The sequence below is a fragment of the Tursiops truncatus genome, chromosome 19, assembly GCF_011762595.2.
Source record: "Tursiops truncatus isolate mTurTru1 chromosome 19, mTurTru1.mat.Y, whole genome shotgun sequence".
Taxonomy (NCBI): Eukaryota; Metazoa; Chordata; class Mammalia; order Artiodactyla; family Delphinidae; genus Tursiops; species Tursiops truncatus.
Genome location: NC_047052.1, coordinates 52041132 through 52064499, shown reverse-complemented (window position 1 = coordinate 52064499; position 23368 = coordinate 52041132). Strand labels below are relative to the sequence as shown.

Sequence of the window (23368 nt, the reverse complement as noted above, 5' to 3'; positions counted from 1 at the left end):
GTCCTGGCCAGGTTGAGGATTAGAGACGGTGATGCGGTGAGAGCCTGAGAGAAAGGGACAGAAATCCAGAGGGAGGGACAGAGACTGAAGGACAGCAGGACAGAGCCCCAAAGAAGTGGGGACAGAGACCCAGAAAAAGGGGGACAGGGATTCAGAAAGGGGTGAAAGAGGCACGGGGTGGGGGTGGGGGATAGAGGCCCAGGGAAGGGAAAGAAAGAAAAAGGACAGAAAGAGAAAAAGCAGTGACAGAGGGGGAAAAGAGACGGAGGAGGGGAAAAAGACACGGGGAAGGAGGTAGTAAAAGAACAAGAGCTAGGGGGACGGAAACCCAGATGGATGGGCAGAGACCAGAGAGAGGAGGGAGCCTGGGATGCCCTGGGATGGCGGGGTGGGGGGGGAGTGGAGGACAGAGACACAAAGAGGAGGGACAGAGACTGGAGGGAACAGAGACCCAGAGAGAGGCAAATCCGAGAAAAAGGTCCAGAGGTCAAGATGAGACTGGGGGTGGGGAGATCGAGACACAGGGGAGAGGAGACTGAGGCTTAGAGAGAAGAGGGGCAAGACTCAGAAGGAGGGGGACAGATACAGAGAACAATGGGACAGAGAACCAGAGGGAGCGCAGAGTAAGGAGGGGCCAGAGCCTCAGAGGAGTAAGGGCAGAGACGGGGGGACAAATATTCAGAAAAGGGGAGAAAAAGAGACACTAAGAGACACAGAAGCGGGAGTCGGGGTGGAGAGGGAGGCGATACCAACCAGCCGCCGTACCTGCAGAGGGAGGAGGCGGGCTGGGAGCAGTGCAGACCTGGGACGCCCGCAGCCCCTGACCCACCCACTTCCCTCCCACAGGCACAGCCTCCTGCCGCCGCAGCCCCAGCCGCAGCCGCTGGCCCCGCCCCAGCCCCCGCGCCTGCGCTCTACCACCCGGGGTCCAGTCCAGCCCAGGGGGCGGGGCCTGACAGGCTCCGGGGCCGTCTGCCTAGTTCTGGCCCCGCCCACCATTGGCCCCGCCCCAACTTTCTGCCCTCCCACCAGGACTCTCTGAAACCTAATCCCGCCCAATTTCCTATTGGCCCCGCCTATTGCCTCAGCTTAGACTTTGTTTCCCGGCCTTTTGGTTTCTCCCCTCCGCCTCTCTTAAGACTCTCCTTACCAGTTCTCATCCATCCCTTGGTTCTGCTGGCTGCAGTCCGCCGTTATCTAGACCTCGCCCACTTTCCCTCACCTCGTTCCCCCTTCTAAGGCCCTACTGACCCTTAGAACTATCTCCCAGGTTCTCTGGCCCCCAAGACTTCCCGTTCTAGGTCCCACCGCTCCGTCCATCCCGGTAGCTTTGTACTCTGCAGGTCTCACCTTTTCCTTAGCCATTCTCTACACTCTTAGCCCTGCCCCGCCCCCACCTAGCCTGGTTGCTTTCAAATCCCTTAAAGCGCCGCTCCTCCCTTAGTCTTGCCTTTCCACAGCCCATACAAGACTTATTTTACCATTCGTGGATCCCACCCACCTCCCGCAGTCCCTCCGAATCCTTCCTGACATTCTCCCGGCCCAGCCACGGCTAAACGGGCCGCGTTTGCAGCTCCGACCCTTCCCCTTCTTTTCCTCGCCTCCCTTAGTCCTAGCCAGAAGCTCTCAGGTTTCCAGGCCTCGCCCATTTCCGCCCCTTCTCACTGGGTCTCAGTCCCTGTTCCCCTTGCCGTGTCCCCTTTCTGTCCAGTCTAGTGCCACTCTCCATTTCCAGTTCCCGCCCCTCATTCAGTCCCGCCCCCTCACTCTCCCAGCCCAATTAGGACTGTTTCTAATTTCTGTGGCGCTGCCTCTTCTTAAGATCCGCTCTGCCCCGTCCAATCAATGTTAGGAGCTCAACCCGGCAGTCTCCATCTGCCCCACTTCACCGGGTATTGCTTGCCGGCTCTTTAGGTCCGTCTCTATGCAATCCAGACGGCCGCCCCGACTGTGGCCCTGCCCCTGACTCCGCCAGTCACGGACAGTCAGACCCCTTTAAATAGCTTGGACCTGTCCCCTTCCTCTGCCCGACCCGCTCCTTTTCTTAGTTCTATCAGACCTCTTTCTTATATTTAGCCCCGCCTCCTCTGTTCTCCCAGTGCTGCCAAACCAGGCAACTTTAGCCTCCCATCCCGCCTTAACACCTCGCTCGGCCCCGCCCCTTATCCCAGAAAGACCCAATCGGTGTGTTCCATCTGCGGCCCCGCCCCGACCAGCTAGGCGGAGTTGGAGTCCGGGCCCTTCTCTCAGCTTTAGCCCCGCCCCCCACCTCTTCCCAGGCCAATCAATTCAGTTTCTCCCTCCCTGCGGTCTCGCCCCCTCCCTCCAGCACCTCCTATCACCCAATCACATCTCTCTCCCCTGCGGCCCCGCCCCCTGATACCCCGCCCCTCCCTCTCCGCCCCCCATCCAATGCTGAGCTCAGTCTGCGTCTCATCCTTCCGCGGGCGCCAGGGGTCCAGCAAACAGCAGCCGGTGTCGCCGCCGCAGCCGTCCGAGTCCCCGCTGCCGCTGCCCCCGCCGCCACCGCCACCGCCACCGCCGCCGCTGCAGCAGCAGCAGCAGCCTGCGCAGCCCGGCCCCGCCGCGTCTCCGGCGGGCCCCCCGGCACCCCGCGGGCCCGGGGGCCGGCGCGCCGAGCCATGCCCCGGGCTGCCGGCGGCGGCCATGGGGCGGCACGGCGGCGGCGGTGGCGACAGTGGCAAGATCGTGATCAACGTGGGCGGCGTGCGCCATGAGACGTACCGCTCGACGCTGCGCACCCTGCCGGGGACGCGGCTGGCCGGCTTGACGGAGCCCGAGGCGGCGGCGCGCTTCGACTACGACCCGGGCGCCGATGAGTTCTTCTTTGACCGGCATCCGGGTGTCTTCGCCTACGTGCTCAACTACTACCGCACTGGCAAGCTGCATTGCCCGGCCGACGTGTGCGGGCCGCTCTTCGAGGAGGAGCTCGGCTTTTGGGGCATCGACGAGACCGACGTGGAGGCCTGCTGCTGGATGACCTACCGGCAGCACCGGGACGCCGAGGAAGCGCTCGACTCCTTCGAGGCACCCGACCCCTCGGGCGCCGCCAACGCTGCCAACGCTGCGGGCGCCCATGACGCGGGCCTGGACGACGAGGCGGGCGCGGGCGGCGGCGGCCTGGACGGCGCGGGCGGCGAGCTCAAGCGCCTCTGCTTCCAGGACGCTGGCGGCGGCGCCGGGGGCCCGCCAGGGGGCGCGGGCGGCGCGGGCGGCACGTGGTGGCGCCGCTGGCAGCCCCGCGTGTGGGCGCTCTTCGAGGACCCCTACTCGTCGCGGGCCGCCAGGGTGAGCGTACTCTCGGAGCCCCCATCCCCCTCCCCTCTCCTGGAGCTCCCAGACCCTCAGAAACGCCCCATCCTCGCCCTTAATCCCTGGTCCTTCCCAGCCCTTCCTGGTCTCTCGGCCTCCCAGCCTCTTAGTCTCCCATACTCTGAACACACCCCCGTCTCCCGGCCATCCCCAGATCCTCAGAAGATCTCTTTGCCACCTTCAGAATACTCCAGACCTCTCTAAACCCCACCCAGCTTATCTAGGCCATCGTAGGCCCTTAGAAACTTCCTTTCTGACCATGAATCTCTTAAACACACCCCCTGAACAACCCCACATCTGCCTTTCCTGGACCCCTCCTGAGACCCTCAGAAGACATTTCCTCAACCCTGAGTCGTCTTAGCCCCTTTTAACCTCTTCTCACCTCCCTTGGCCACCCCTCAGACCCTCAGAAGACCCTTGTCCAGCCCTCAGTTTCTTGTACCTCCTTAGATCCTCAGAAGACATCTCTTTCTAACCCTCAAAGTGTCCCAGGCCCTGTGAATACTGTCTCCACCCCCTGCAGACCCTCTGAAGCCTGCTCTCTAGCTTCCAGTCTTCAGTCCTGAAGCCTCTCCCAGCACCTCTGATTCTCCTTCTGCCCGTCTCCACATCCCCTCCCTATCTCCAAGTTTGAGTCTCCTGGTTACCTTTGAACCCCCCTTGCTTATTCTGCCCTTAAAGTCTCAGAATAGTTCCCACCCCAATCTCAGAGTCCCCTGGACTCCTCTGAACCTCCAAACCACTTGCTCTGGCTAGTATACTTCCCCCTCACTGCAACAGAGTCTTGGGGCTTCTTCTCTCCTGGGACCCTGCTGCCCCCTCTGTGTTCACATCCCTTCCTGCATCCTCCACACCAACTCCCCTCCCGAGGATTTCCCCATACAGCTCCAGACTTCCCCCAAGGCTTTCACACTCCTCCTCAATGTCTCCAGAAGAGTCCTGAGCCCCCATGATATGCTTTTCCTCTCCAGAACTTCCCATATGCCCTCCAGAATAGCTTCTCTCTCATCCACAGATTCTTCCAACTTCTTCCTTCATCTTTAAACTGCATAGCCCACTCTCTATCTCTGGGACGCCCTCCTCCCACCCTCAGCCTCCCAGCCTCTTTCCTAGTGGGTAAATGACTTTCCTTCCCGCTCCAGAACTTTACCTAACCTCAATCCTTGGGACCCTCCTCAAGTTATCAGCCCCAAAACTTCCTCCTCAAAATAGCTCCCAGGTCTTTCTGATCTACCTTGGTATCTTCCCACCTGACGCCCCTCCCCAAGCCCTGCTCACTTCCCCTTTCCTAACGCCCCCCCCACTACCCATTCCAAAGCACAGGACTGGGCCTCTCAGACCCCCTCTGCCCCCCGCAAAGTGAACCAAAGAGCCCACACTCCAGCCTTCTCCTCTCTCCAGTCTTATCTCTCTCAAAATTCCATATTTCCCCCAAAGCTCTCTTCGTCTCCCCCCCAAAAAAACTTTCCTCAAACATCTGTAACTTCCCAGGCTAAATAGCTATCCTTCCCCCTGGTTCTCATTTGAACCTCTTCCTCCTCTTAACTTCCTCACTGTGTTGGAGGAGAGAGGACAGTTCAAGATGTGGGGGTGGGAAATTAGAGAGAGGAGGGAAAGAGGAGAGACTCCAGGCCCCTTTCTAGCCTCCTGGGGACCCAAACACTCGGAGGAGGCGGTCCGGCACCCTCCCCCCACCGTGCCGCGTCCTGGGCCGGCCAGGAAGGACACGGAGGACCCGCAGTGCCGCATTCGCACTGGGGGAGGGAGCGAGGGGGAGGGGGGCCGGAGGCACCGCATAAAGTTTGGTCCCCGGGAAGCGCTGAGTTGGCAAGATTTGGGGTTGGGTGGGGGGGAGGTGGGGGAGAGGAGGTGCAGAAAGGACGTGGCCCTATATGCCCCCTCGAGCCTCTGAGCGGCACCCTCCCCCCATGGCCTGGGGAGCCCTTCCCTCTTGTGACCCCATTGAAGTGTTCTGAGGTGAAACTAGGGGTTTGGGACAGCTATGGGGGACATTCATTTACTTTACAGATGTGTTTTGAGTGTCCACGTAGTGCCAAGCATCTTCTAGCCGCCAAATGAGAGTTTGAGAGTTGAGAGTTGAGGCCAACGCAAAGTGGAGGGTCCGACTCTACCTCCCCCTCACTCCTCTCCCCATAATCTCCTCTTTCCTTCTTACAGGGACTCCATGCCCTCCTACCCCTTCTGCTTTTGAAGCATCTCTGGACAAGGGGGTCCTGACGCTGTCCAGCTTCTAAGCTGCGCACTGCGACGGGTGCCCACCTTTCTTTCTGTGTCCCGGGAGGGAAGGAGTTAATCAAGCTCCTGGCCTGTGGCCTCCCGCTGTGAAGCGGCACTGCGGCTGCGCACTGCCTACTCGGCAACGGCCTGGAATGGGTTAAGACAGCTCTCAGGCCTTGCGGCTGCGCAGTGCGGTGGGGGAGCTGTCCGTGGTGCTGCCCCCCGCGCGCCCCGCCCCCTGGTCCATCCGGCCCGCCCCCACTGCGGTGCCGCAACCTGCGCCCTGCGCCCGGCTCGGAGGGGGGCGGGGAAGCACCAGGCATGCGCTCTGCGGAGGCCTCTGGCCTCTTAAACCACTGCGGAGAAACGAAGAGGGGGGCGGGGCAGAGGGCCAGAGTTGAGCCCTAGCCCACCCCAAGATCTAGGGTCATCTCTGAGGCGGACGCTGGCCCGCCTCTCGGCTCTGCACTTCAGATTAAAGTCAAGGTCTCCCAAGCCCGGACCTTGCCCCCATCCCGTGGAGGAAAGGGAGTGCTGAGAGGGACAGTGCTGGCCCGGGAGCCAACCCTGGCTCTCCTCTCTTCTCTGCACCCCAGGCCATCTCTCCTCTACCCATCTGATTAAAGCCCCCTCTGCCTCAAAGCCCATCCCCTTCCTTCTCTAAGGACTAACCCCACTCCTTCGACCTCCCTTCTACATATCTGATAAAGCCAACTACAATTTCTAGGGGCCTTCTCCAAGAGCTTGACCCTGTCTCTTCTCAAGGCCTTCATCAAAACCCACACCATTGGGCTCAGGACCATCTTGAAATGAACCAGGCACCCCTGCCCCCATATCTCTGAACCTCTGACAAGCCCCTTCACCTCTCCTTGGGCCTAGCCCTGCCCTCTCCCCTTGCCTTATGTTCAAGCCCCTGACATTCCCTTCCTTTCCAGAGCCTTAAACCCCACCCCTATCATCTTCCCTTTTTTCAGTCTTGACCCTTCACCTCCTTCTTCCTTCAGGGACCTAACATCCCTCCTCCCCTCTGTGGGTCCAACTCTGCGCTGTTCTCTCTGGGTGAGGGCCTCACTCAGCCTTCTCCCTTTTCTGAGACCCAGTCATTAGCATCAGGGTCCTTAAACACCAGCACCTATCTGAGGCGTCAACCTTGGCTCCCTTTAACTGATGCCGCAACACCCTAATAACGGCTCAAGCCTTACTAAGTTCCAAACACTAGACCAAGCACTAGTTTTGGAGTCAGGCCCTTTGTATACTCATCTAATGTAATCCTTACAATAATCCTGTAAAAAATTTGAGGTTCAGAAAGATTAATCTCCTTGCTCAATTAGGCAGGGAAAAAGCTGGATTCAAACCCAGGCTTTCTTACTCTTAACCACCTCCTGGTTCTGCCTCCGACCCACCTTCTCCCCTTCGCCTTCCCTCAGCTCCAAGCTAAGCCCCAAAGCCTCTGAGACACAGGATGTATGATCTTAGTCTCCCTACCCACATCCCCCAGCAGAATGCTTGGACCCTGCCAGGGACCCCTGAGATACGACACAGGGAACAGGAGCGGGGGGGATGGTCTAGGAGACAGAGCAAGGAGGCAAAAATTGCTGTTTCCAGGAAAGAAGTGGCCCATCTGCTGCTGCTTCTGGGGCCAGCTCTTCTCCCGAGCTGGGGGAGAGCTGCCTCTGATCCTTTTGCAAGATTTAGAGAGAACAGGATGCAAGAAGTGCTGGAGGCACTGGGGTTGGGACACCTGGGTTTCCCTGGAGTCTGTGTCTGGGAAAGGGGCCACTGGGAGGGTCTTGGGGAGATGGCTAATTGACCAGATGCCTGGGTCACCTTTTGCCCTCTCTCTCCCGTCCTGCCCCGCAGTACGTGGCCTTCGCCTCCCTATTCTTCATCCTCATCTCCATCACCACCTTCTGCCTGGAGACCCACGAGGGTTTCATCCACATCAGCAACAAGACAGTGACGCAGGCCTCCCCGATCCCTGGGGCTCCGCCGGAGAACATCACCAACGTGGAGGTGGAGACGGAGCCCTTCCTGACCTACGTGGAGGGTGTGTGTGTCGTCTGGTTCACCTTTGAGTTTCTCATGCGCATCACCTTCTGCCCAGACAAGGTGGAATTTCTCAAGAGCAGCCTCAACATCATCGACTGTGTGGCCATCCTGCCCTTCTATCTGGAGGTGGGGCTCTCGGGCCTCAGTTCCAAGGCCGCCAAAGACGTGCTGGGCTTCCTGCGGGTCGTCCGCTTTGTCCGGATCCTGCGCATCTTCAAGCTCACGCGGCACTTCGTGGGGCTGCGCGTGCTGGGCCATACTCTTCGTGCCAGCACCAATGAGTTCCTGCTACTCATCATCTTCCTGGCGCTTGGTGTGCTCATCTTCGCCACTATGATCTACTATGCTGAGCGCATTGGCGCCGACCCCGATGACATCCTGGGCTCCAACCACACCTACTTCAAGAACATCCCCATCGGCTTCTGGTGGGCCGTGGTCACCATGACAACCCTGGGCTACGGAGACATGTACCCCAAGACGTGGTCAGGGATGCTGGTTGGGGCGCTGTGTGCCCTGGCTGGGGTGCTCACCATCGCCATGCCCGTGCCCGTCATTGTCAACAACTTTGGCATGTACTATTCGCTGGCCATGGCCAAACAGAAGCTGCCCAAGAAGAAGAATAAACATATTCCCCGGCCTCCGCAGCCCGGCTCGCCCAACTATTGCAAGCCCGACCCACCGCCACCGCCCCCGCCCCATCCTCACCACAGCAGCGGCAGCATCAGCCCTCCACCACCCATCACCCCGCCCTCCATGGGGGTGACTGTGGCAGGGGCCTATCCACCAGGGCCCCACACGCACCCCGGGCTGCTCAGGGGGGGAGCGGGTGGGCTCGGGATCATGGGGCTGCCTCCTCTGCCTGCCCCTGGGGAGCCTTGCCCGTTGGCTCAGGAGGAAGTGATTGAGATCAACCGGGCAGGTGAGGAGGGGGCGCGAGGGGTGGAGGTGGGGGGCGCAGGCAGAGGTGGGGAGGTTGTGAGGGGGGCAGGAGGTAGTTGCTGAGACTCCGGAGAGATGGGGTGGTCAGCAACAGAGACGGAAGAGAGGACAGTGAACAGCAATTGCTGAGGCCAGAGAAGAGGCACGGAAATAGTGATGGAGAAACAGAGAGTTCGTGTGAAGGAGAGTTTTGGGGAGAGACAGACTTGCAGCCAAGGTATTCAGGGGAACCAGGGGGGTGGGGGGCAGAGTGATCGGCCATATGGTGAGAGGGACTCAGAGAAAGAGAGATGGGGGGGCGGTTCAGAGCACAGGGAGAGAGTCTCACATGGGAATCAGGGGCCAGAGACCCAGGCCAGGGCACTGTTGCAGTGTCTGATGAAGGAGGTGAGGGGAGAGGAAAGTTGACTGAGCCTGTGCTCATCTCTCCCCGCCAGGGGAGTCTGTGTCTCAGAGGCAGTGATTGGGGCATCAGTCCCAGGGAAGGGAGAGGCTGGGGGGCCCCACCCCCATGCCGTAAGTAGGTCAAGAAAGGGAGCTGGGCTGCCCGGCCCCCATCTTGCTCCCTCAGCCGCTGACCCAGTTTCACACCAATTAAAAATAGCTAAAGTCAGAGCCTGGGGGACCCCCACCTCCCCCCTCCCTCATCTGTCACCTTCCCAACGCCTCCCACTGTGCCCTTGCCAGCGTCCGACACCCCTCCCTAAACTACCACCTCCCAGCCCCCTGCATCCCTCCCAGCCATCCCTCCAAACCTATCCCAAACCATGCACCCTACCCCAGCTGTGCCCTATTCGGTCCACTTACCAACCATCCCACCCTCCACTCTGTCTCAGCCTCCTTCCCAGCACCCGGTTCACTTCCCAACCACCTCTTCCCCCCGTCCCTGTCCCTTCAAACACCCGACACCCTACCTCAGTCCTGCCCTTCTCAGAACCCAACACCCCGCCTGACCCCCACTTCCTAGCCTTCAACGCCCTTCCCTACCCTTTTGTCCTTCCCAACACTCAACACCCTCCCCACCCAGGACCCGCTCCCCAAACCCACCAGCCACACCCCCTAACCACCTGCACCTCCATCACCTCTCCTTGCTGACCTTGCCCTCTCCATGAGTTCCCACACCTCACTCTCTCCTTTGTGTCTCTGTCTGACCCTCGGGACACAGATCCCCGCCCCAACGGGGACCCTGCAGCAGCTGCGCTTGCCCACGAGGACTGCCCAGCTATTGACCAGCCCGCCATGTCACCAGAAGACAAGAGCCCCATCACCCCCGGGAGCCGGGGCCGCTACAGCCGGGACCGAGCCTGCTTCCTCCTCACTGACTATGCCCCTTCCCCTGATGGCTCCATCCGGAAAGGTGAGGTGCCCTCCACTGGCCCCCTGGGACCCTCCCTCTCCTCCCCTCCCCCAGGGGAGGGGAGAGAGGGAGATGAGGGAGGAGGTGCTGGACTTCCCTTCCCCCATCTCCTGGCCCCAAATTCCCTCCCTCTTAGACGCCCTCCCCCAAATTTCCTCACCACTGACCCTTCACCTGTCTTTATTCCATCTCCATGTCCCCCCCCCGACCCTCTGGCCTTTTCCCCCACCCCCAGCCACTGGTGCTCCCCCACTGCCCCCCCAAGACTGGCGTAAGCCAGGCCCCCCAAGCTTCTTGCCCGACCTCAACGCCAACGCTGCAGCCTGGATATCCCCCTAGTGGATGAACCCCCTCCCCCCAGGGTAAGTAGCCCCCACCCTCTGAACCCCCTCCCTCCTGACTAACCCATCTGAGAACATGCAGCCCCCATTGACCAAGACTCCTGTCCCCTCACTCCGAACAGCTCCATCCAATTAACCCCCAGCCCTGACACTGGCCCCGCACCCACCTGCCCAGGACCTGCGGTGCCTCTCACTAACCCCTAGAACTAAGCCCACCCCTCCCCACCATGTGCCTGACCTCCCTCCCCGCCCTTACAACTGACCCCCATTCTCAGCCCCATCCACATCTCTCTCCCTGCCTCCCCCCTTGGTTTTGCTTTTGTTTATTTAACCAAGAAAATGGGGTACACACCCAGGACATTCTTCTGGGCGCAGGCTGGGGTGGGAAAGACTCAGCCACTCACGCAGTCCCTCGTGGATTGGCCAGCACTGACAAAGCACACACAGTCTCCCGGCGCAGCGCTAGGCCCAGGGGGTTCAACAGTGAGCAATCCAACCGCACCCCCGCCCTCCACGAGCTCTCAGGTTGGGGGAGAGGCAGACACAGACCTAGAACTGAGGCCGAGAAGCAGGGCTGGGCTGAGGAGCCTTGTCCCAGGATCTGGGGAGAGGCGGGTCTGCTCTGGGGCTTCGTGAGGACGCACCTGAGTGGGGAGACTGCAGTTCAGGAGGCTGGGGAGGAGGCTGGGATGAGGGTCCAGGGGGAGAGGACAAAGCCTGAGCCGGGGTCAGGGCATTGGGGGTGGAGAGGAAGGAAAGAGACAGAGTCGGGGGGCCAGGGGTCAAGAGAGCAGGGTCAGGACTGGCCAGTGGGGGAGGTGAGGGAGATAGAGTGAGGAGACGGTAGATGAATTATTCAGCAAACATAACGAAGCACTTTCCACGTGCCAGGAATCCAACATATATTCTGTAATCCTCACAACAACCCCAGCTAACCCCTAACTTCATTCATTCATGCATGCATGCAGCAACTGATGATTGAGGGTAGAATTCCAGGCACTGGAGATTTAGCAGGGCACAAAGCAAGAATCTGCCATCACAGAGTTGCTACTCTAGAGCCTGGGTCAACATACTACAGCCAGGGGCCAAATGTGTCCACCAGCTGTTTTGTAAATAAAGCTTTATTGGAACACAGCCACTGTCTACAACCGCAGACTGGAATAGTTTCGACCGAGATGGTATGGCCCACACAGCCCCGAAAATTTTGACCATCTGGCCCTTTACAGCGAATGTCTGCCACTCCATGATTGGAGGAAGCAGAAAACAAACAAAAGGATAATTACTCTGGCCAGGTCAGAGAAGGGGTGAGAGTCTTGCTGAGAAGGTGACATGAAATTTGAAAGCTGAAAAAGCTCCAGCCAGGCAGAAGAAACAGCAAGTGAAAAGGCCCTGAGGTGCTGCCTGAGGTGCTGAGGTGGGATGAGCTTGGTCTGTTAAAGGAACAGCGAGGAGGGAAGTGTGGCTGGAGCTGAGTGGCCTAAGGGAGAGGGGAGGAGTCTGGGGGGGGAAGGTTTTTTTGGCCATGGTGAGAGGCTGGATTTGATCTTAAAAATGATGGGAGGCCACCTGAAAGCATTTGATCTATCGCTTATTCATTCAACACATGCCTGTGGAATCTCCCTTCGCAATACAGAGATACATCCTAAAGAATCCCTACCCACAGCCTAAGGAGATGCCACGGCAGGACTTAGGGAGCCTCCAAGGACAGCCGCATCTAAACCCCCTTGTCTTACAGAAGTTCAGGGAGGTCCATGGCCAACCCCCAGCCACAGAGCAGATGGGGGACAAGAACCCAGGCTTCTGGGGTCCTAGTCCAGAGGGGACTGTCTGGCTCTTCTTGTTCTATCCCCGGACCTCTCCTTGTTGCAACCCACCCCCCACCTCCATCATCCTCCACTTTCATCTCATTACCAACCCCCTGCCTCCCCGCTCCCATCTCACCCCTCGCCCTGCTTGCACCCAGTCCTGTTACCCACCTCCCTTTGTTCCCCACTCCCAGGTCTGGATGGGCCCCTATGGAATTGAGGGGCAGGGGGAGGGGGGAGGATTCGGGAATGTGGGTGAGGGAGGACTGGGGGGGGCCGGTGGGGGGAGTTCCCTGCTTCTCTTGCCTCGGATGCCAAAATCCATTCATTGAACTCAAATTATGGCTGGAGCTGATGGGGCTGACTGAACTCCCTCCCCCAAGGTCCTGGATCCCTCCCCCTTCCACACGCCTCCCTTCCTAACTAACCTTCCTCCAGGACCCAGCCTCCACTATTACCCCCCAACCAAGATCCTTCCTCCTGACCTGACCCTCACCCGCCCCATGACCCCTCCCTTCTCCGTCTCCCCTCACCAACCACCTGATTCCCGCACCTGACCCGCACTCCCCCCTCCTCCCCAGCCCTCCCCCTCCTTTTTCCTTCATCCTCCCCTTCCCCCTCAGCCACCCCGGAAGCTCCTTCCATATTTGATGTCTCTGGCCGCCCCCATTTCACTGCTCCCCTCCCCCGGAAAACACCAGAGAGGAGGAAGAGATCTCAGCTTTTCTCCGTCCCCCCAACAGTGAGGCTGTGTTGGGGGGTTCCCCCTGCCCACCCGCCCCCCCGTGACTCTGTGTATTTCTGTCCCCAGCTCTTGTCACCGCCTGAGACCTCGTGAGACCCTCGGTCCCCCCCTGCCCCTTCCCCCCAGGTTAGCAATTGGGAATGGCTGGGAGGGGGTGTCCCCAAGATACTGGGCTTCCAACCTCCCCCAGGCCCTCTCTCCAACAGTCAAGATGCCCTCGTCCAGACAGACCCCTTCGTACTGCCTAGCAAAGCCCTAGAAGAGCCCAGACAGTGGCAGAACTCTTCAGACATTCCTAAGTTTTCAAGAAACCCCACATGTGCCCCTAAGCCTTAGATCCCTTTGACTATCAAGACATTGTCAGGACCTTCCCATCAGAAGGTTCTCGTTTAAAGGCTTCTTGACCCTTTAAGATACCCCATTACAGCCTTCAGCTGAGTCTTGCCCTCATCACTGCCCTCCTGCACCACCCCCGCCCCGCCCAGGGAGGAGGCACTGCCAACTTGTGCTCCATTCAGCCCCTCACAGCGTCCCCACCCGCCTGTCTTCATTTCTCTACATCTAGGTTAGCCCCCTACCCACTGCAGCCCCACCCATTCCCTCCCAAGGCCTCTCCACCGGCTGCTCCCCCACTGGCATTCCACCCACGCTCCCTCCCCACGCCCGTGCTGCCCACCATCTGCCTCGCTGCCCCCCACCGTTTTGCCTCAGACGAGGGGGCCAACAGGGGGGAGGGGAGTTGAGGGGGGCTGCGGTGGGGGTGGGGTGGGGGAGGCTCGGTGGCTGCCACCCTGCCTCCTAACCCTGAGTCTCTCCCCCCTCCCCATGTCTGAACCTTTCTCCTTGACGCCGACTGACTGTCCAATTTGTTCACTTCTCTCTCTCTCCGTCTCCTTGGTCCGCCTCTGTCCATCTCTCCGTCTCTTGCCATCTGTCACTTTGTGTCTTGGTGTCTGTCTCTCCATCTCTTATCCTCTCTGTCTCCCTCACCGTCTCTCTCACCTGCCTTCTCTCTCTGACTCGCCCTCTCCATCTCTTCCTGTCTCTTGCCTTTTCCTGTCTCTGTCTTCTCTTTTTCCATCTCATATCCCTTCTGTTTCCCTCCTGCTTCTCTCTGTCTTGGGGTCCCTCTGTCTGTTGGACCCTCCCCCTGCACCCCTATCTCCTCGATTCCTCCCCGTGTTTCTGCCCTTCGCCCCCCCCCCCCCCGGTTACGAGAAATCCCGCAGCCTGAGCAGCATCGCGGGCCTGAGCGGGGTGTCCCTGCGCCTCGCCCCCCTTGCCACTCCCCCTGGCTCTCCCAGGGCCGCCCGCCGCGCTCCCCCAACCCTGCCCTCCATCCTCTAGCGCTCCCTTCCCCCCCGTGGGGGGACTCGGGGGTGACAGGGAAGAAGGTCAAAGGAGCTGGGGGTGGGGGGTGGGGGAAAGGGTTTTTTTTTTAAAAATCAAACAGTCATTAATAATATGCAACCGAGACGACGATGCCAGCAGACACCCCCGGGCCCCTCACCTCCACCTGGGCCCCCAGGATGGAGGGGGGGAGGAGCCAAAGCCCATCCCCCCAACTATTCGCCCCTCCTGAAAAAAAGCCTCAGGTCTCCATGAACCATAGGAACCCCCCCGCCCCGAATCGACTCGTGTAAATACGTCCAAACTATATCAATTACATTTTGGGGCGCCTCCCCACTACTCTGCATGCCTCCCCAAAACTGGATCCCCGCCCTCTCCAACTCCACCTCAGCAATAAGCCGCCAGGGGCTGCATGCTGCGTGCGAGGGAAGGGGCATTCTGGGAAGCGGGTGGGGACCTCCATGTGGGTCGGGCTAGCCTTTAAGCTACCGGAGGGTCTCCTAGCCTCCTACCCTTCACCCCAGGAGGGCAACCCATCACGAAAAAAAAAAAAAAAAATAGCAGCAATGTGGGGGAAGGAGGAACAGTCACCCAAGCCAAAAACCGGAGCCGAGCTCAGACGGTAGAAGCGGAGGCACGGGGGGAGGGGTGGGCTGAGGACAGCTGCTCCCTCAGCCTTTAGGAGCATCCCTCTGGTGAATTTCACTCTTTCCTCCTCCTCCCCCACCCCCCACCCCACCCCCGGGGATCTGCTCGCCTCTATTGCTGCATGGACTGAGACCTCCCCTCCCGGTATTCCTGGGATGCTCTGGCCCTAGCGCACAAAATTCCCCGACACCCCCTCCAGATTCCCATCACATGAGGCCTGCCCCCAGAATTCCTGAGACTGAGTCTGGCATCCCGCATCCTCCAAATCCCCACACGCTCCTGGGACTTAACCGCTGCACACAGATGCTGTCCGCACCGCGCCCCCCCGCCCCCCCCCCTCACCGCCCACCCATTCCCTGAGCTTCATCCCAGCACCTCAAACCTCCAAGACTTGATCCAGCCCTTCAGCTCACTTTCAGCCTTTGGGATGCTTCCAAATCCTTCCCACACTCTGGACATTTCCTGGACACCCCTAAATCTGACATCAGACATCCTCCTCAGGTTCCCCTGACGCTAGAATTTTCAAGATAAGCTCAATCTGTCTGCAATTCCAGGGAACCAGACCTTCCCGGGGCACCCCCTTTCTTATGCCTAACCCTCCAAGAGCCCCTTTCTTTAAATGGTGCCCCAAAGGCACCTTCTTCATAGACGCCAGTGTTTCCCAGAGAGTCATATTTGTACCCCTGGCGATGTGCTAAGGTTTTAGGCAGTACAAGGACAAACACTTATTTTTAAAGTTTTGTCTTTCCTGGCATTTCGCACATAATTGCTGCTTGGCCAGGACACCGTTTATTTAGGTTAGAGGTGTTTACATTTAAAATGTAGAGGCTGTTCCCTAGTGGAGGGACGCTGGAATATCAGAAGCTTGGGAAACCACATATCTACCTGGGCTGGGATCCCAGCTCGCCCTTCCCCGGCCTTCTTCAACCCCCCACGTTCGCGGGTGGAAAATTATTTCTCATACCCCATCCTGGCTCAAGAAGGATGCGCTACCTACCCCAAGCCCAGGGACCATATCGGTCCCAGAATCCTTAAGGGACTACCCCTTTTGGAGCTTGGGGCCCATGGAATTAGCAACCTCCCTCCCTCTGCTCCCACGGCCTCAGGAACCCCCCACCCCCCGCCTGAGGATTGGTGGTGGGGGTGTCACTGAGCACGATTCTTGATACAACGATTCCTATGCAAGGGGCATTTTTGAGTCCGCCCATCCTTCCCTTGGACCCTAAACCCTGGCGAACCAGGGGTGAGGGGTGGGGCGGGTTCTGGCGGGAGCGGGGTGGGGCGGGGCAAAGGGCTAGGGGCTTTAAACACCAGGGTATGGGGTTGGAGACTGATTATATTGCCAAAGGGTTTAACTTCTTAAAGCAAAACAAAACCCCAGATACCCCTGACCCTCACGGAAGCCGAACGGTGCAGGGAAAGGGGGTGAGGATTTTTCTAAAGGGTACGGACCTCTTCCCAACGTCTCCCCACTGCTCGCCAATCTGCCACACGTACCCAGCTTTTTAGTTCAGCTTTTAAAAATAGTCACAACCATTATAAACCTCTACACACGTTTTTCTTGTTCCCCATCCCCCAAGTCAACAGTATGGGATTCGGGGAGGGAGAGAGAGAGCTAAAGGGACAACTTCCAAGTCCCGACTCTCCTTTTCCCCCCGGCCGCCAGGGTGCCTGCAACTACACGCATGCGCTGCATGACGCGCTCCCCACACGCATGTCGCGCCCCTCCTGCGCTCCGGGAACGCACGGACACGGGGCGGGGGCGGGGTGATTGGGGAAGGAATGAATGGCGGGGGGTCTTTCTGAATACAGCGGCTCCTCCCCAACACACACACAGCAATAAGTTTCTCTCACTCAAAAGTGGGCGGGGCGGGCCTGTCCTGTTGTTGGGGTGGGGGGGAGTGGCAAGGGGGCGCTCTCAGGGATGGGGGAGGGTGCCCGGAGTCAGTCTGGGGAGGGGAGGTCTGCAAATCGTCCAACTCTGGTGCTAATGGCGGGTCTTCTCAGCCCACCCCCAGGGCAGGGAGGGAGGGGTCGGCACGGCCCCTCCCCCAAGCCTCCCCCACGCCCACCCTGGGTGCATGAACCGCCCGTTGCAGAAGCTGCCGCATGTCACCCCCCCCAAATAAAAAGTGTCATGCCCCCTTCCCACCCACCCTCTCACTCCCCACCAAAATAAAAGTTTCCTTTTCATTTAAAAGTTTCATCCTCTTTGTCTCCAGAGAAGGTCTCCTGATGGGGCTAGGGGCTCTGGGGGCAGACAGAAGGTTGGGACAGAACAGCAGGGTCGTATTAAGATGGCAAGGGCCTGCACTTTGAGGGTCCAGACATCCCCCTCATCGCCGGCTCTCACCTTGTGATTTTGGCGGGGGCAAGTACCTGCTTCAGTTTCCTTGATGGTAAAAATGGGGATCCACACCCCTAACTGGAAAGTCTGTGAGGGCACCTGGGTCATGTGAGCTCCCGGGTCATGTGCCGGTGACTAGTCCCCAGAAAAGGAGTGTGGGCTCAGCAGTTACCCACTCTGAAGTCAGACTGGGTTCAATTTCTTAGTAGCTGTGTGTCCTTGGGCAAGTCTCTCAACTTCTCTGGGCTTGTTTCCACCACTCTAAAAGGGCGAGGGGGGGTGATCTATTAATTCAGCAAACATACTAAGGCCAACTACGTGCCAGGCACTGTTCTAGACACTGGAAGGCAATGAAATCCCTGCCTCTAAGGGTTGTGCTGAGGGTTGAGACTAATGTCCCAAGTTTAGCTCAGCTAAACAAATAGTACGCAGCAAACAGCTCAACAGTCACCACTATCATTGCTTTGCAAAGACTCGAGGGTCAGCTAGAGTGCAGCAGCCCTTCTGCCACTCGCTGGTGGAGAGGCTTGGAGCAAGGGACCCTGGAGCACTGAGCCTCAGTTTCCCGTCTGTATAATGCAGGGGATACTTTGGAGGAAGGTTGGGTGAGGGGAAGATGAGTTCTTTCACATTAAATGCTGGGTACATGTGAGGTCCCCCGACACTGGCCAGTTGGATTAGAACCAGCAGACTGCCCCCCTCCACTCGCTGCCCCTTGCCCACCCTGTCCCCCTACCCCTGCAGGAACACATACAGCCCCCGAGGGGTCCAGTCGAGGTTGGAGTTTATTTCTGCCAGAGTCTGGAGCCTGGGAGGGTATGGGGGCCTCCTCCAACTCCCATGAGAAACTCCAACTGAACTGTGATCACACAAGAGCAACCAGAAGGGAGCATGGGGGGAGGGGAAGGCGTGAGGTCCCCTTATCTTGCCCCTCTGCAAGGGTCAAAGGCTGGTGGTGGCCTGGGGCTCAGGGTGCTGTTGCTCAGAAGTTCTGGGGTCAGTGACTAAGTGGAGAAAGACACAGAGAGAGAGAGGGAGAGAGGGAGCGGTAGGGGGAAGGCGGAGGGGGAGAAGAGAGAGGGAGGGGGAAGGGGCGTGGGAAGCCCTGGCTGAGGAGGGCAGGGGAGCCATGCTCCCTTCCTAATATAGATCATTCATAACTGAAGGAAGGATTTGGAGCTGGATGGGACCCCAGCTTGCCAACTATACCCGAATTTCTCCCAAGCGAGAGCGCCCCAGTCCCTTCCTCCCTGCTTGCCCGCTCCTCTGTGTTTGGGGGTTCACGGGAAGTCTCAGGCGACCCTCCGCCCCCACCCCCCGTGGGGTTGATAAGTGCTGTTACGCCAGAGGGTGGCACCATTTCCAAAGTGCAAGAAGCCCGAGGGTTGTTCGTGGGACAGGCACCAAGGGGGCCAGGGCGGGAGGGCCCGGCGGCTGCAGGCAGGGTAGGGTCACTGCGTTGGGGCCGCAGGGGACCCTTCGGGCTCCGCGGGCAGTGGCCCAGCCCCCGGCTCCGCCTCCTCCGCCGCCGCCTCCTCGTCGGACACCACGCCCTCCTCCAGTCGGAAGACCTGGCGCACTGAGCGGGTGGTGAAGGTGAGGGGGCCGCGTCTGCGGGGAGGAGAGACCAGGGGGCAGAGAGAAAAGTGAGAGATAGGGAGATATGGAGAGACAGAATAAAATGGGGAGGGGGGCACAGAGAGATGAGGGGACAGCGAGATACTGGGGTTTATGGAGCGATGGTGCGCATGTGCGGGGTGGTGGCCTTACCGAAGCCGGTTCCTCAGCGTGTTCAACTCCCGGTTCATGGACTCGGAGGCCTCTGTGACATCCTCCAGCTCGTGTTGCAGCCTCCGGCGGACTGCCTGAGCCCGGGACGCCTCCTCCTCGGCCTCCTCCAGCTGCCGCTTCAGCTGCTTCACTCGAAGGTTCCCCTTCTCCAGCTTGGCGTGAGCAGGGGGGCCGGGTCATTTCTCTGGGTGCTACCCTCACCCAGAGCTCCCCACAGCTCATCCCTCCTACATCCTGACTCTGTCCTGTGCCCTGCCATCTATTCATGCTTTGTTCTTTTCTCCTAGATCCTCTCACCAGCCTCCACCTCAGATTCAAATGTGAGGTCATCCCCCACTCGGCCTCAGAGGGCTCTTTCTATGTTCAGGGCTGACCCTGCCCCTTCCCTGCTCAAAGTCCTCCGTGATTCCCCAGTACCCCTGGGACAAGGTCTCAGCCCTTCAGCCTGGCATTCCAGGCCCTGCAGGGTCTTCTTCCCATAAACACACTGATCAGACCATCTTCACTGAGACCCTCCCCAGACCCTGCCATCTCTCTCTCCATGGAGGGGACATACATAATCTGTCTCCTGCCAACTCCTCTGACCTCATTTCTTATCATTCAACCCCCCAACCTCATTCTTCTCTCAAGCAATACTGGTCTGCTTTTTGGCTTGGAACTCACCAAGCTCATTTCCATACCCCAGGGTCTTTGCACCTGCTGTTCCCTCTTCCTGGCTCTTTCTCACCCTTCAGTATCAATTCAACTGTCACTTCCTTAGGCAGGTCTTGCTGACACCCCACCCCCAATCTAGGGGGGATTCCCCAGTCCTCTGTGTCCCCCCCTCTCTTCATTCTCTTTTTTCTTCATAGCCCCTGTCACAATCTGTAATTATCTTTACTTGTTTATAGGTTTATGGTATCTTTCTTTTCCTACGTTGAAAATGTGAGCTCTTTGAGAGCACAGTCCTTCCCTGTGTCATTCACAGCCACATCTCCAATGCCCTGCACAGTGCCTGGCACATAGAGGGTGCTCAACAATTGTTTTGTGAGATGAATGGTGAATAAAACACAGCTGAGCTTTTAAGGGCACAGCAACTAGAATCAGTCACATTTGAGCCTGGGGTGGAAGCTGGCAAGAGGATCTGATCCAGGCTCTCTATTGACTGTGTGACTCTGGGGCAAATTATATCCCCTTTTAAAGTTTCCATTTTCTCGCCTGTGAAATGGAGCTGATGAGGGAACGTAAGCATGTATTTTTTAAAAAGCAGGTAGCATACTACTTGGGACACAGTAACTGCTCAATAAATAATTAAGAAAACAGACTCTGCAGCCAGAGTGCTGGAGTGTGAACTCTGGCTCTATCTCTTACTAAATAAATAATTGTGAGCAAGTTAATTCACCTTTCTGTCTCAGTTTTCTCACCAAAATTAGAGGGAAAATAATAGTTTAACCTACCTCATAGAGTTCGGATAAGAATTAAGTGTACTATATGTTATGTCTTTAGCATATTGCCTGGCTCGTAGAAAGCACTCAGTAAACAGCAGGTGTTGTTATTTTAGCTGTGGCCGAGCCTCTGGATAGGGTTTAACTTCTTCCCTCTTCCTGGCTGTCTAAGGTCCCCACCAGGGCCTTTCCTGGATTCCAGAATTTATGGATCACAAAGTCACTGATTCCACCTCTCTGCTGACGCACCAAGCCCCAGGATGGTGTCTGCACTCAGCTCCAGTCCAGCACCCACACGTCCTCTTGTGATGGGAACTCACTGCCTCCAGAGATGGCATGTGCTACTTCTCTGTCAGTGGTCCCCCCACCACTCCCACTGCACCTCAATGACATCAGCTGCTCACCTGGTCCCGGAGCTGGTCAGCCACCCTCCGCTCCTCCTCCACCTGGAGCACCACCTCTTTAAGCCTCTTCTCAGCCCTGCGTACCAGCTTGCCAGAGAGGATGCGCTCCCTATGGAGAGGTATGAACGGGAGAATCAGGAGAGCTGCTCACCTGGGGCTCAGTCCCCCAAGCCTCGTCCAGTGGCTACCTGTTCTCAGAGTGGCCTCTGCCCTCTTTTCCACCCACAACTGGCTCCCACAGTCTACTCAGGCCAGACACTGGCACCCAGGCTCCCACCAGGGAATCTAGTCCTTAGCTTCTAGGAAGATGCCTGAAGGTCCTAAAGTGTCTCCATGTCTATACCAGTTTTCCATATCCCACTCAGTCTCTCATATTCACCTGTATTCCCCCACCACCCCACCCCCAGTCTTCCTCCTCTCAGGGGACTGACCCACTGACCACCAGTCCCTAAGTCAGACCACCAGGCATTGTCCTCACCCCTTCTCTCTCCTTTGCCCCACCCCCAGCCTGTTAGTAACCGAACCCTGTCCCATTGCCCCCTGGACTCTGTCTTGTCCCCTCCTCAGCCTCACAGCCCTAGCCCCCAGTTCAGGACTCATCATCTCCCACCTGACCTTCCCTCTACCTGGCCTGGAATTCTCTCTCAATTTCTTTCTCTAGCTTTCTGTGGAACAGTCTGGAAGCCCAAAGCTCCATCTCCAACCATCTCTGTTGTCTTCTCCCCTTCTCACTCACACACTTTCCCTGGACAAGCTCAGCTGTGCCCCAGGTTTCTACAACCATCAACAGCCTGTTGTCTGCTAAATCCGTCTCCTGAGCTCCAGCCTGGTTCAGCCCCCAGCCTCAGCTATCCCCAGACCCTGCACACCCTGCATTGGGCTCAATGCCTTCTCCCAAACCTGCTCCTCCTCCTAATCCCCCATAATCCACCTAGATATGCAGGTCAGACACCTGGGGCCATCCTTACCTCCCTCTCTTCCCTCCCGTCTCCTTAATTTCCCCCATCCCCACGGTCCCTGCTCATCCACACCTGGGTGAAGTCCATGTGATGGGGCCCCTAGCAATGGGCAGTGCTTGGCAGCCATGACTGGACATTCCCTTAAATCTGAGCCAGCCACATGACTTTCTTTCTTTCTTTTGTTTTTGGCCGTGCCATGTGCGGCATGCAGGATCTTAGTTCCCAGAACAGGGATCAAACCCATGCCCCCTGCAGTGGAAGTGTGGAGGAGCCCTAACCACTGGACCACCGGGGGATTCCCTACATGACTTGCTTTAGTACCAGGATGTGACAGAAGTGACATTGTACCAGTTCCAAATCTAGACCCCAAGAAGCCCTCACTCTTGGAACCTTCACTTTGTCATGTGAACAATCCTGGGCCAACCTGGAGCAGAGACAAGTTAGCCTAGTTGTCCCAGGCCAGGCTGGAGACATACGAGAGCCCAGCCAAGATCAGCAAATCCATCTAGCTGACTTTCAGCTGAGCAAAGATGCATGAGTGAGGCCCACCAAGCTCAGAGCAGCAGAACCTACCAGCCAACCCGAAGACTCTTGAGCAATAATAAAAAATTGTTGTTTTAAGCCACTTAAATTTTAAGGTGGTTTGTTATGCAGCTATAGCTAACTGCTACATTACTGTTTAAATTATATAGTGGGAATGCAGTTACTTGCAGCACAAAGCATCCTAAATGACATAGGAAATCATCAACCATTAATATTATGATGCCTTTTGGATGTTTCTAAACCATGTGCTTGTAACACAGCTCCCCTTCATCTCATTGACCAGAATGTGAGGATTGCCCTCCAGCCGTGCCCTCCTCTCCCGCCTACCTGCTCTCCTGCTCCAGCTGCTCCTCAGCCTGGGCCAGCTTAGACTCAAGGGCAGCGATGATCATCTTCTGGCGGGCCCGGGCCCCAGCGTCTTCCTCACCCAGGCGTCCCCGGAGCTCCTGGACCTGCCGCTCCAACTGCTGCCGCCCGCTCTCTGCCTTGGCTGAGAAACTGCGCTCAGCTGACAACTCTGTGGTCAGTGATTCCACCTGCATCAGTGGGAAAGGCAGGACTGTCATGGTGGAGTCTCAGAGGGAAGGTGGGAGGTAAATGCAGGCACCTCCCACAACTAAGTGAGTTGATGATTGTTAAATAAACAGCACAGAACCTGGTATATACTAAATACTCAACAAATAGTAATGTGTATTTTTCTCCAATTGGCTCATCAGCCAATGGCAGTGCCAGCCCTGGGTTTTAACCTTTTAGATAGGTTTTTGCTATTTTAATAAGCCCACAAGATTATCACAAACTTGTTTAAACGCTGTAACTTCTACCTTTGACTGTGAATGAGTCTATTCCAAGGGTTATCACAGGGTTTTTTTTGTTTGTTTGTGTTTTTTTTTTTTTTGTGCGGTACGCGGGCCTCTCACTGCCGCGACCTCTCCCGCCGCGGAGCACAGGCTCCAGACGCGCAGGCCCAGCAGCCACGGCTCACGGGTTCAGCCGCTCCGCGGCACGTGGGATCCTCCCGGACCGGGGCACGAACCCGCGTCCCCTGCATCGGCAGGCGGACTCCCAACCACTGCGCCACCAGGGAAGCCCGGGTTA

At 57.9% G+C, this 23368-nt stretch overlaps 2 protein-coding genes across 3 annotated transcripts in view; one reads left to right on the top strand and one right to left on the bottom strand.

Moving 5' to 3' along the window:
* Positions 1 to 546: 546 nt before the first annotated feature.
* KCNC3 (potassium voltage-gated channel subfamily C member 3) lies at positions 547 to 11465 on the top strand. Its single transcript, XM_033845665.2, has 4 exons — positions 547 to 3309; positions 7432 to 8539; positions 9725 to 9916; positions 10152 to 11465. The coding sequence occupies exons 1-4, from the start codon at positions 2413 to 2415 to the stop codon at positions 10253 to 10255; spliced, it is 2301 nt and encodes a 766-aa protein (XP_033701556.1). The 5' UTR covers positions 547 to 2412; the 3' UTR covers positions 10256 to 11465.
* A 6454-nt stretch (positions 11466 to 17919) lies between these two features.
* Positions 17920 to 23368, bottom strand: part of MYH14 (myosin heavy chain 14) — an 89510-nt gene continuing 84061 nt past the window's right edge. For both annotated transcript variants that reach the window (XM_033845522.2, XM_033845523.2), the window contains 4 exons: positions 22601 to 22809; positions 20772 to 20880; positions 18923 to 19095; positions 17920 to 18763 (listed from right to left, as the gene is read on the bottom strand). In XM_033845522.2, coding sequence (XP_033701413.1) covers positions 18604 to 18763; positions 18923 to 19095; positions 20772 to 20880; positions 22601 to 22809 — 651 coding nt within the window. In that variant the 3' untranslated portion in view covers positions 17920 to 18603. The remainder of the gene's footprint in view (positions 18764 to 18922; positions 19096 to 20771; positions 20881 to 22600; positions 22810 to 23368) is intronic.

What these genes read in the sequence shown, in the direction of transcription:
- KCNC3 (XM_033845665.2), top strand. Translation starts at nt 2,413, where the DNA reads ATGCTGAGCTCAGTCTGCGTCTCATCCTTCCGCGGGCGCCAGGGGTCC. An exon ending in GATTGAGATCAACCGGGCAG is followed by an intron (nt 8,540 to 9,724) that starts GTGAGGAGGGGG and finishes CTCGGGACACAG; the next exon opens with ATCCCCGCCCCAACGGGGAC. An exon ending in TGATGGCTCCATCCGGAAAG is followed by an intron (nt 9,917 to 10,151) that starts GTGAGGTGCCCT and finishes CCCCACCCCCAG; the next exon opens with CCACTGGTGCTCCCCCACTG.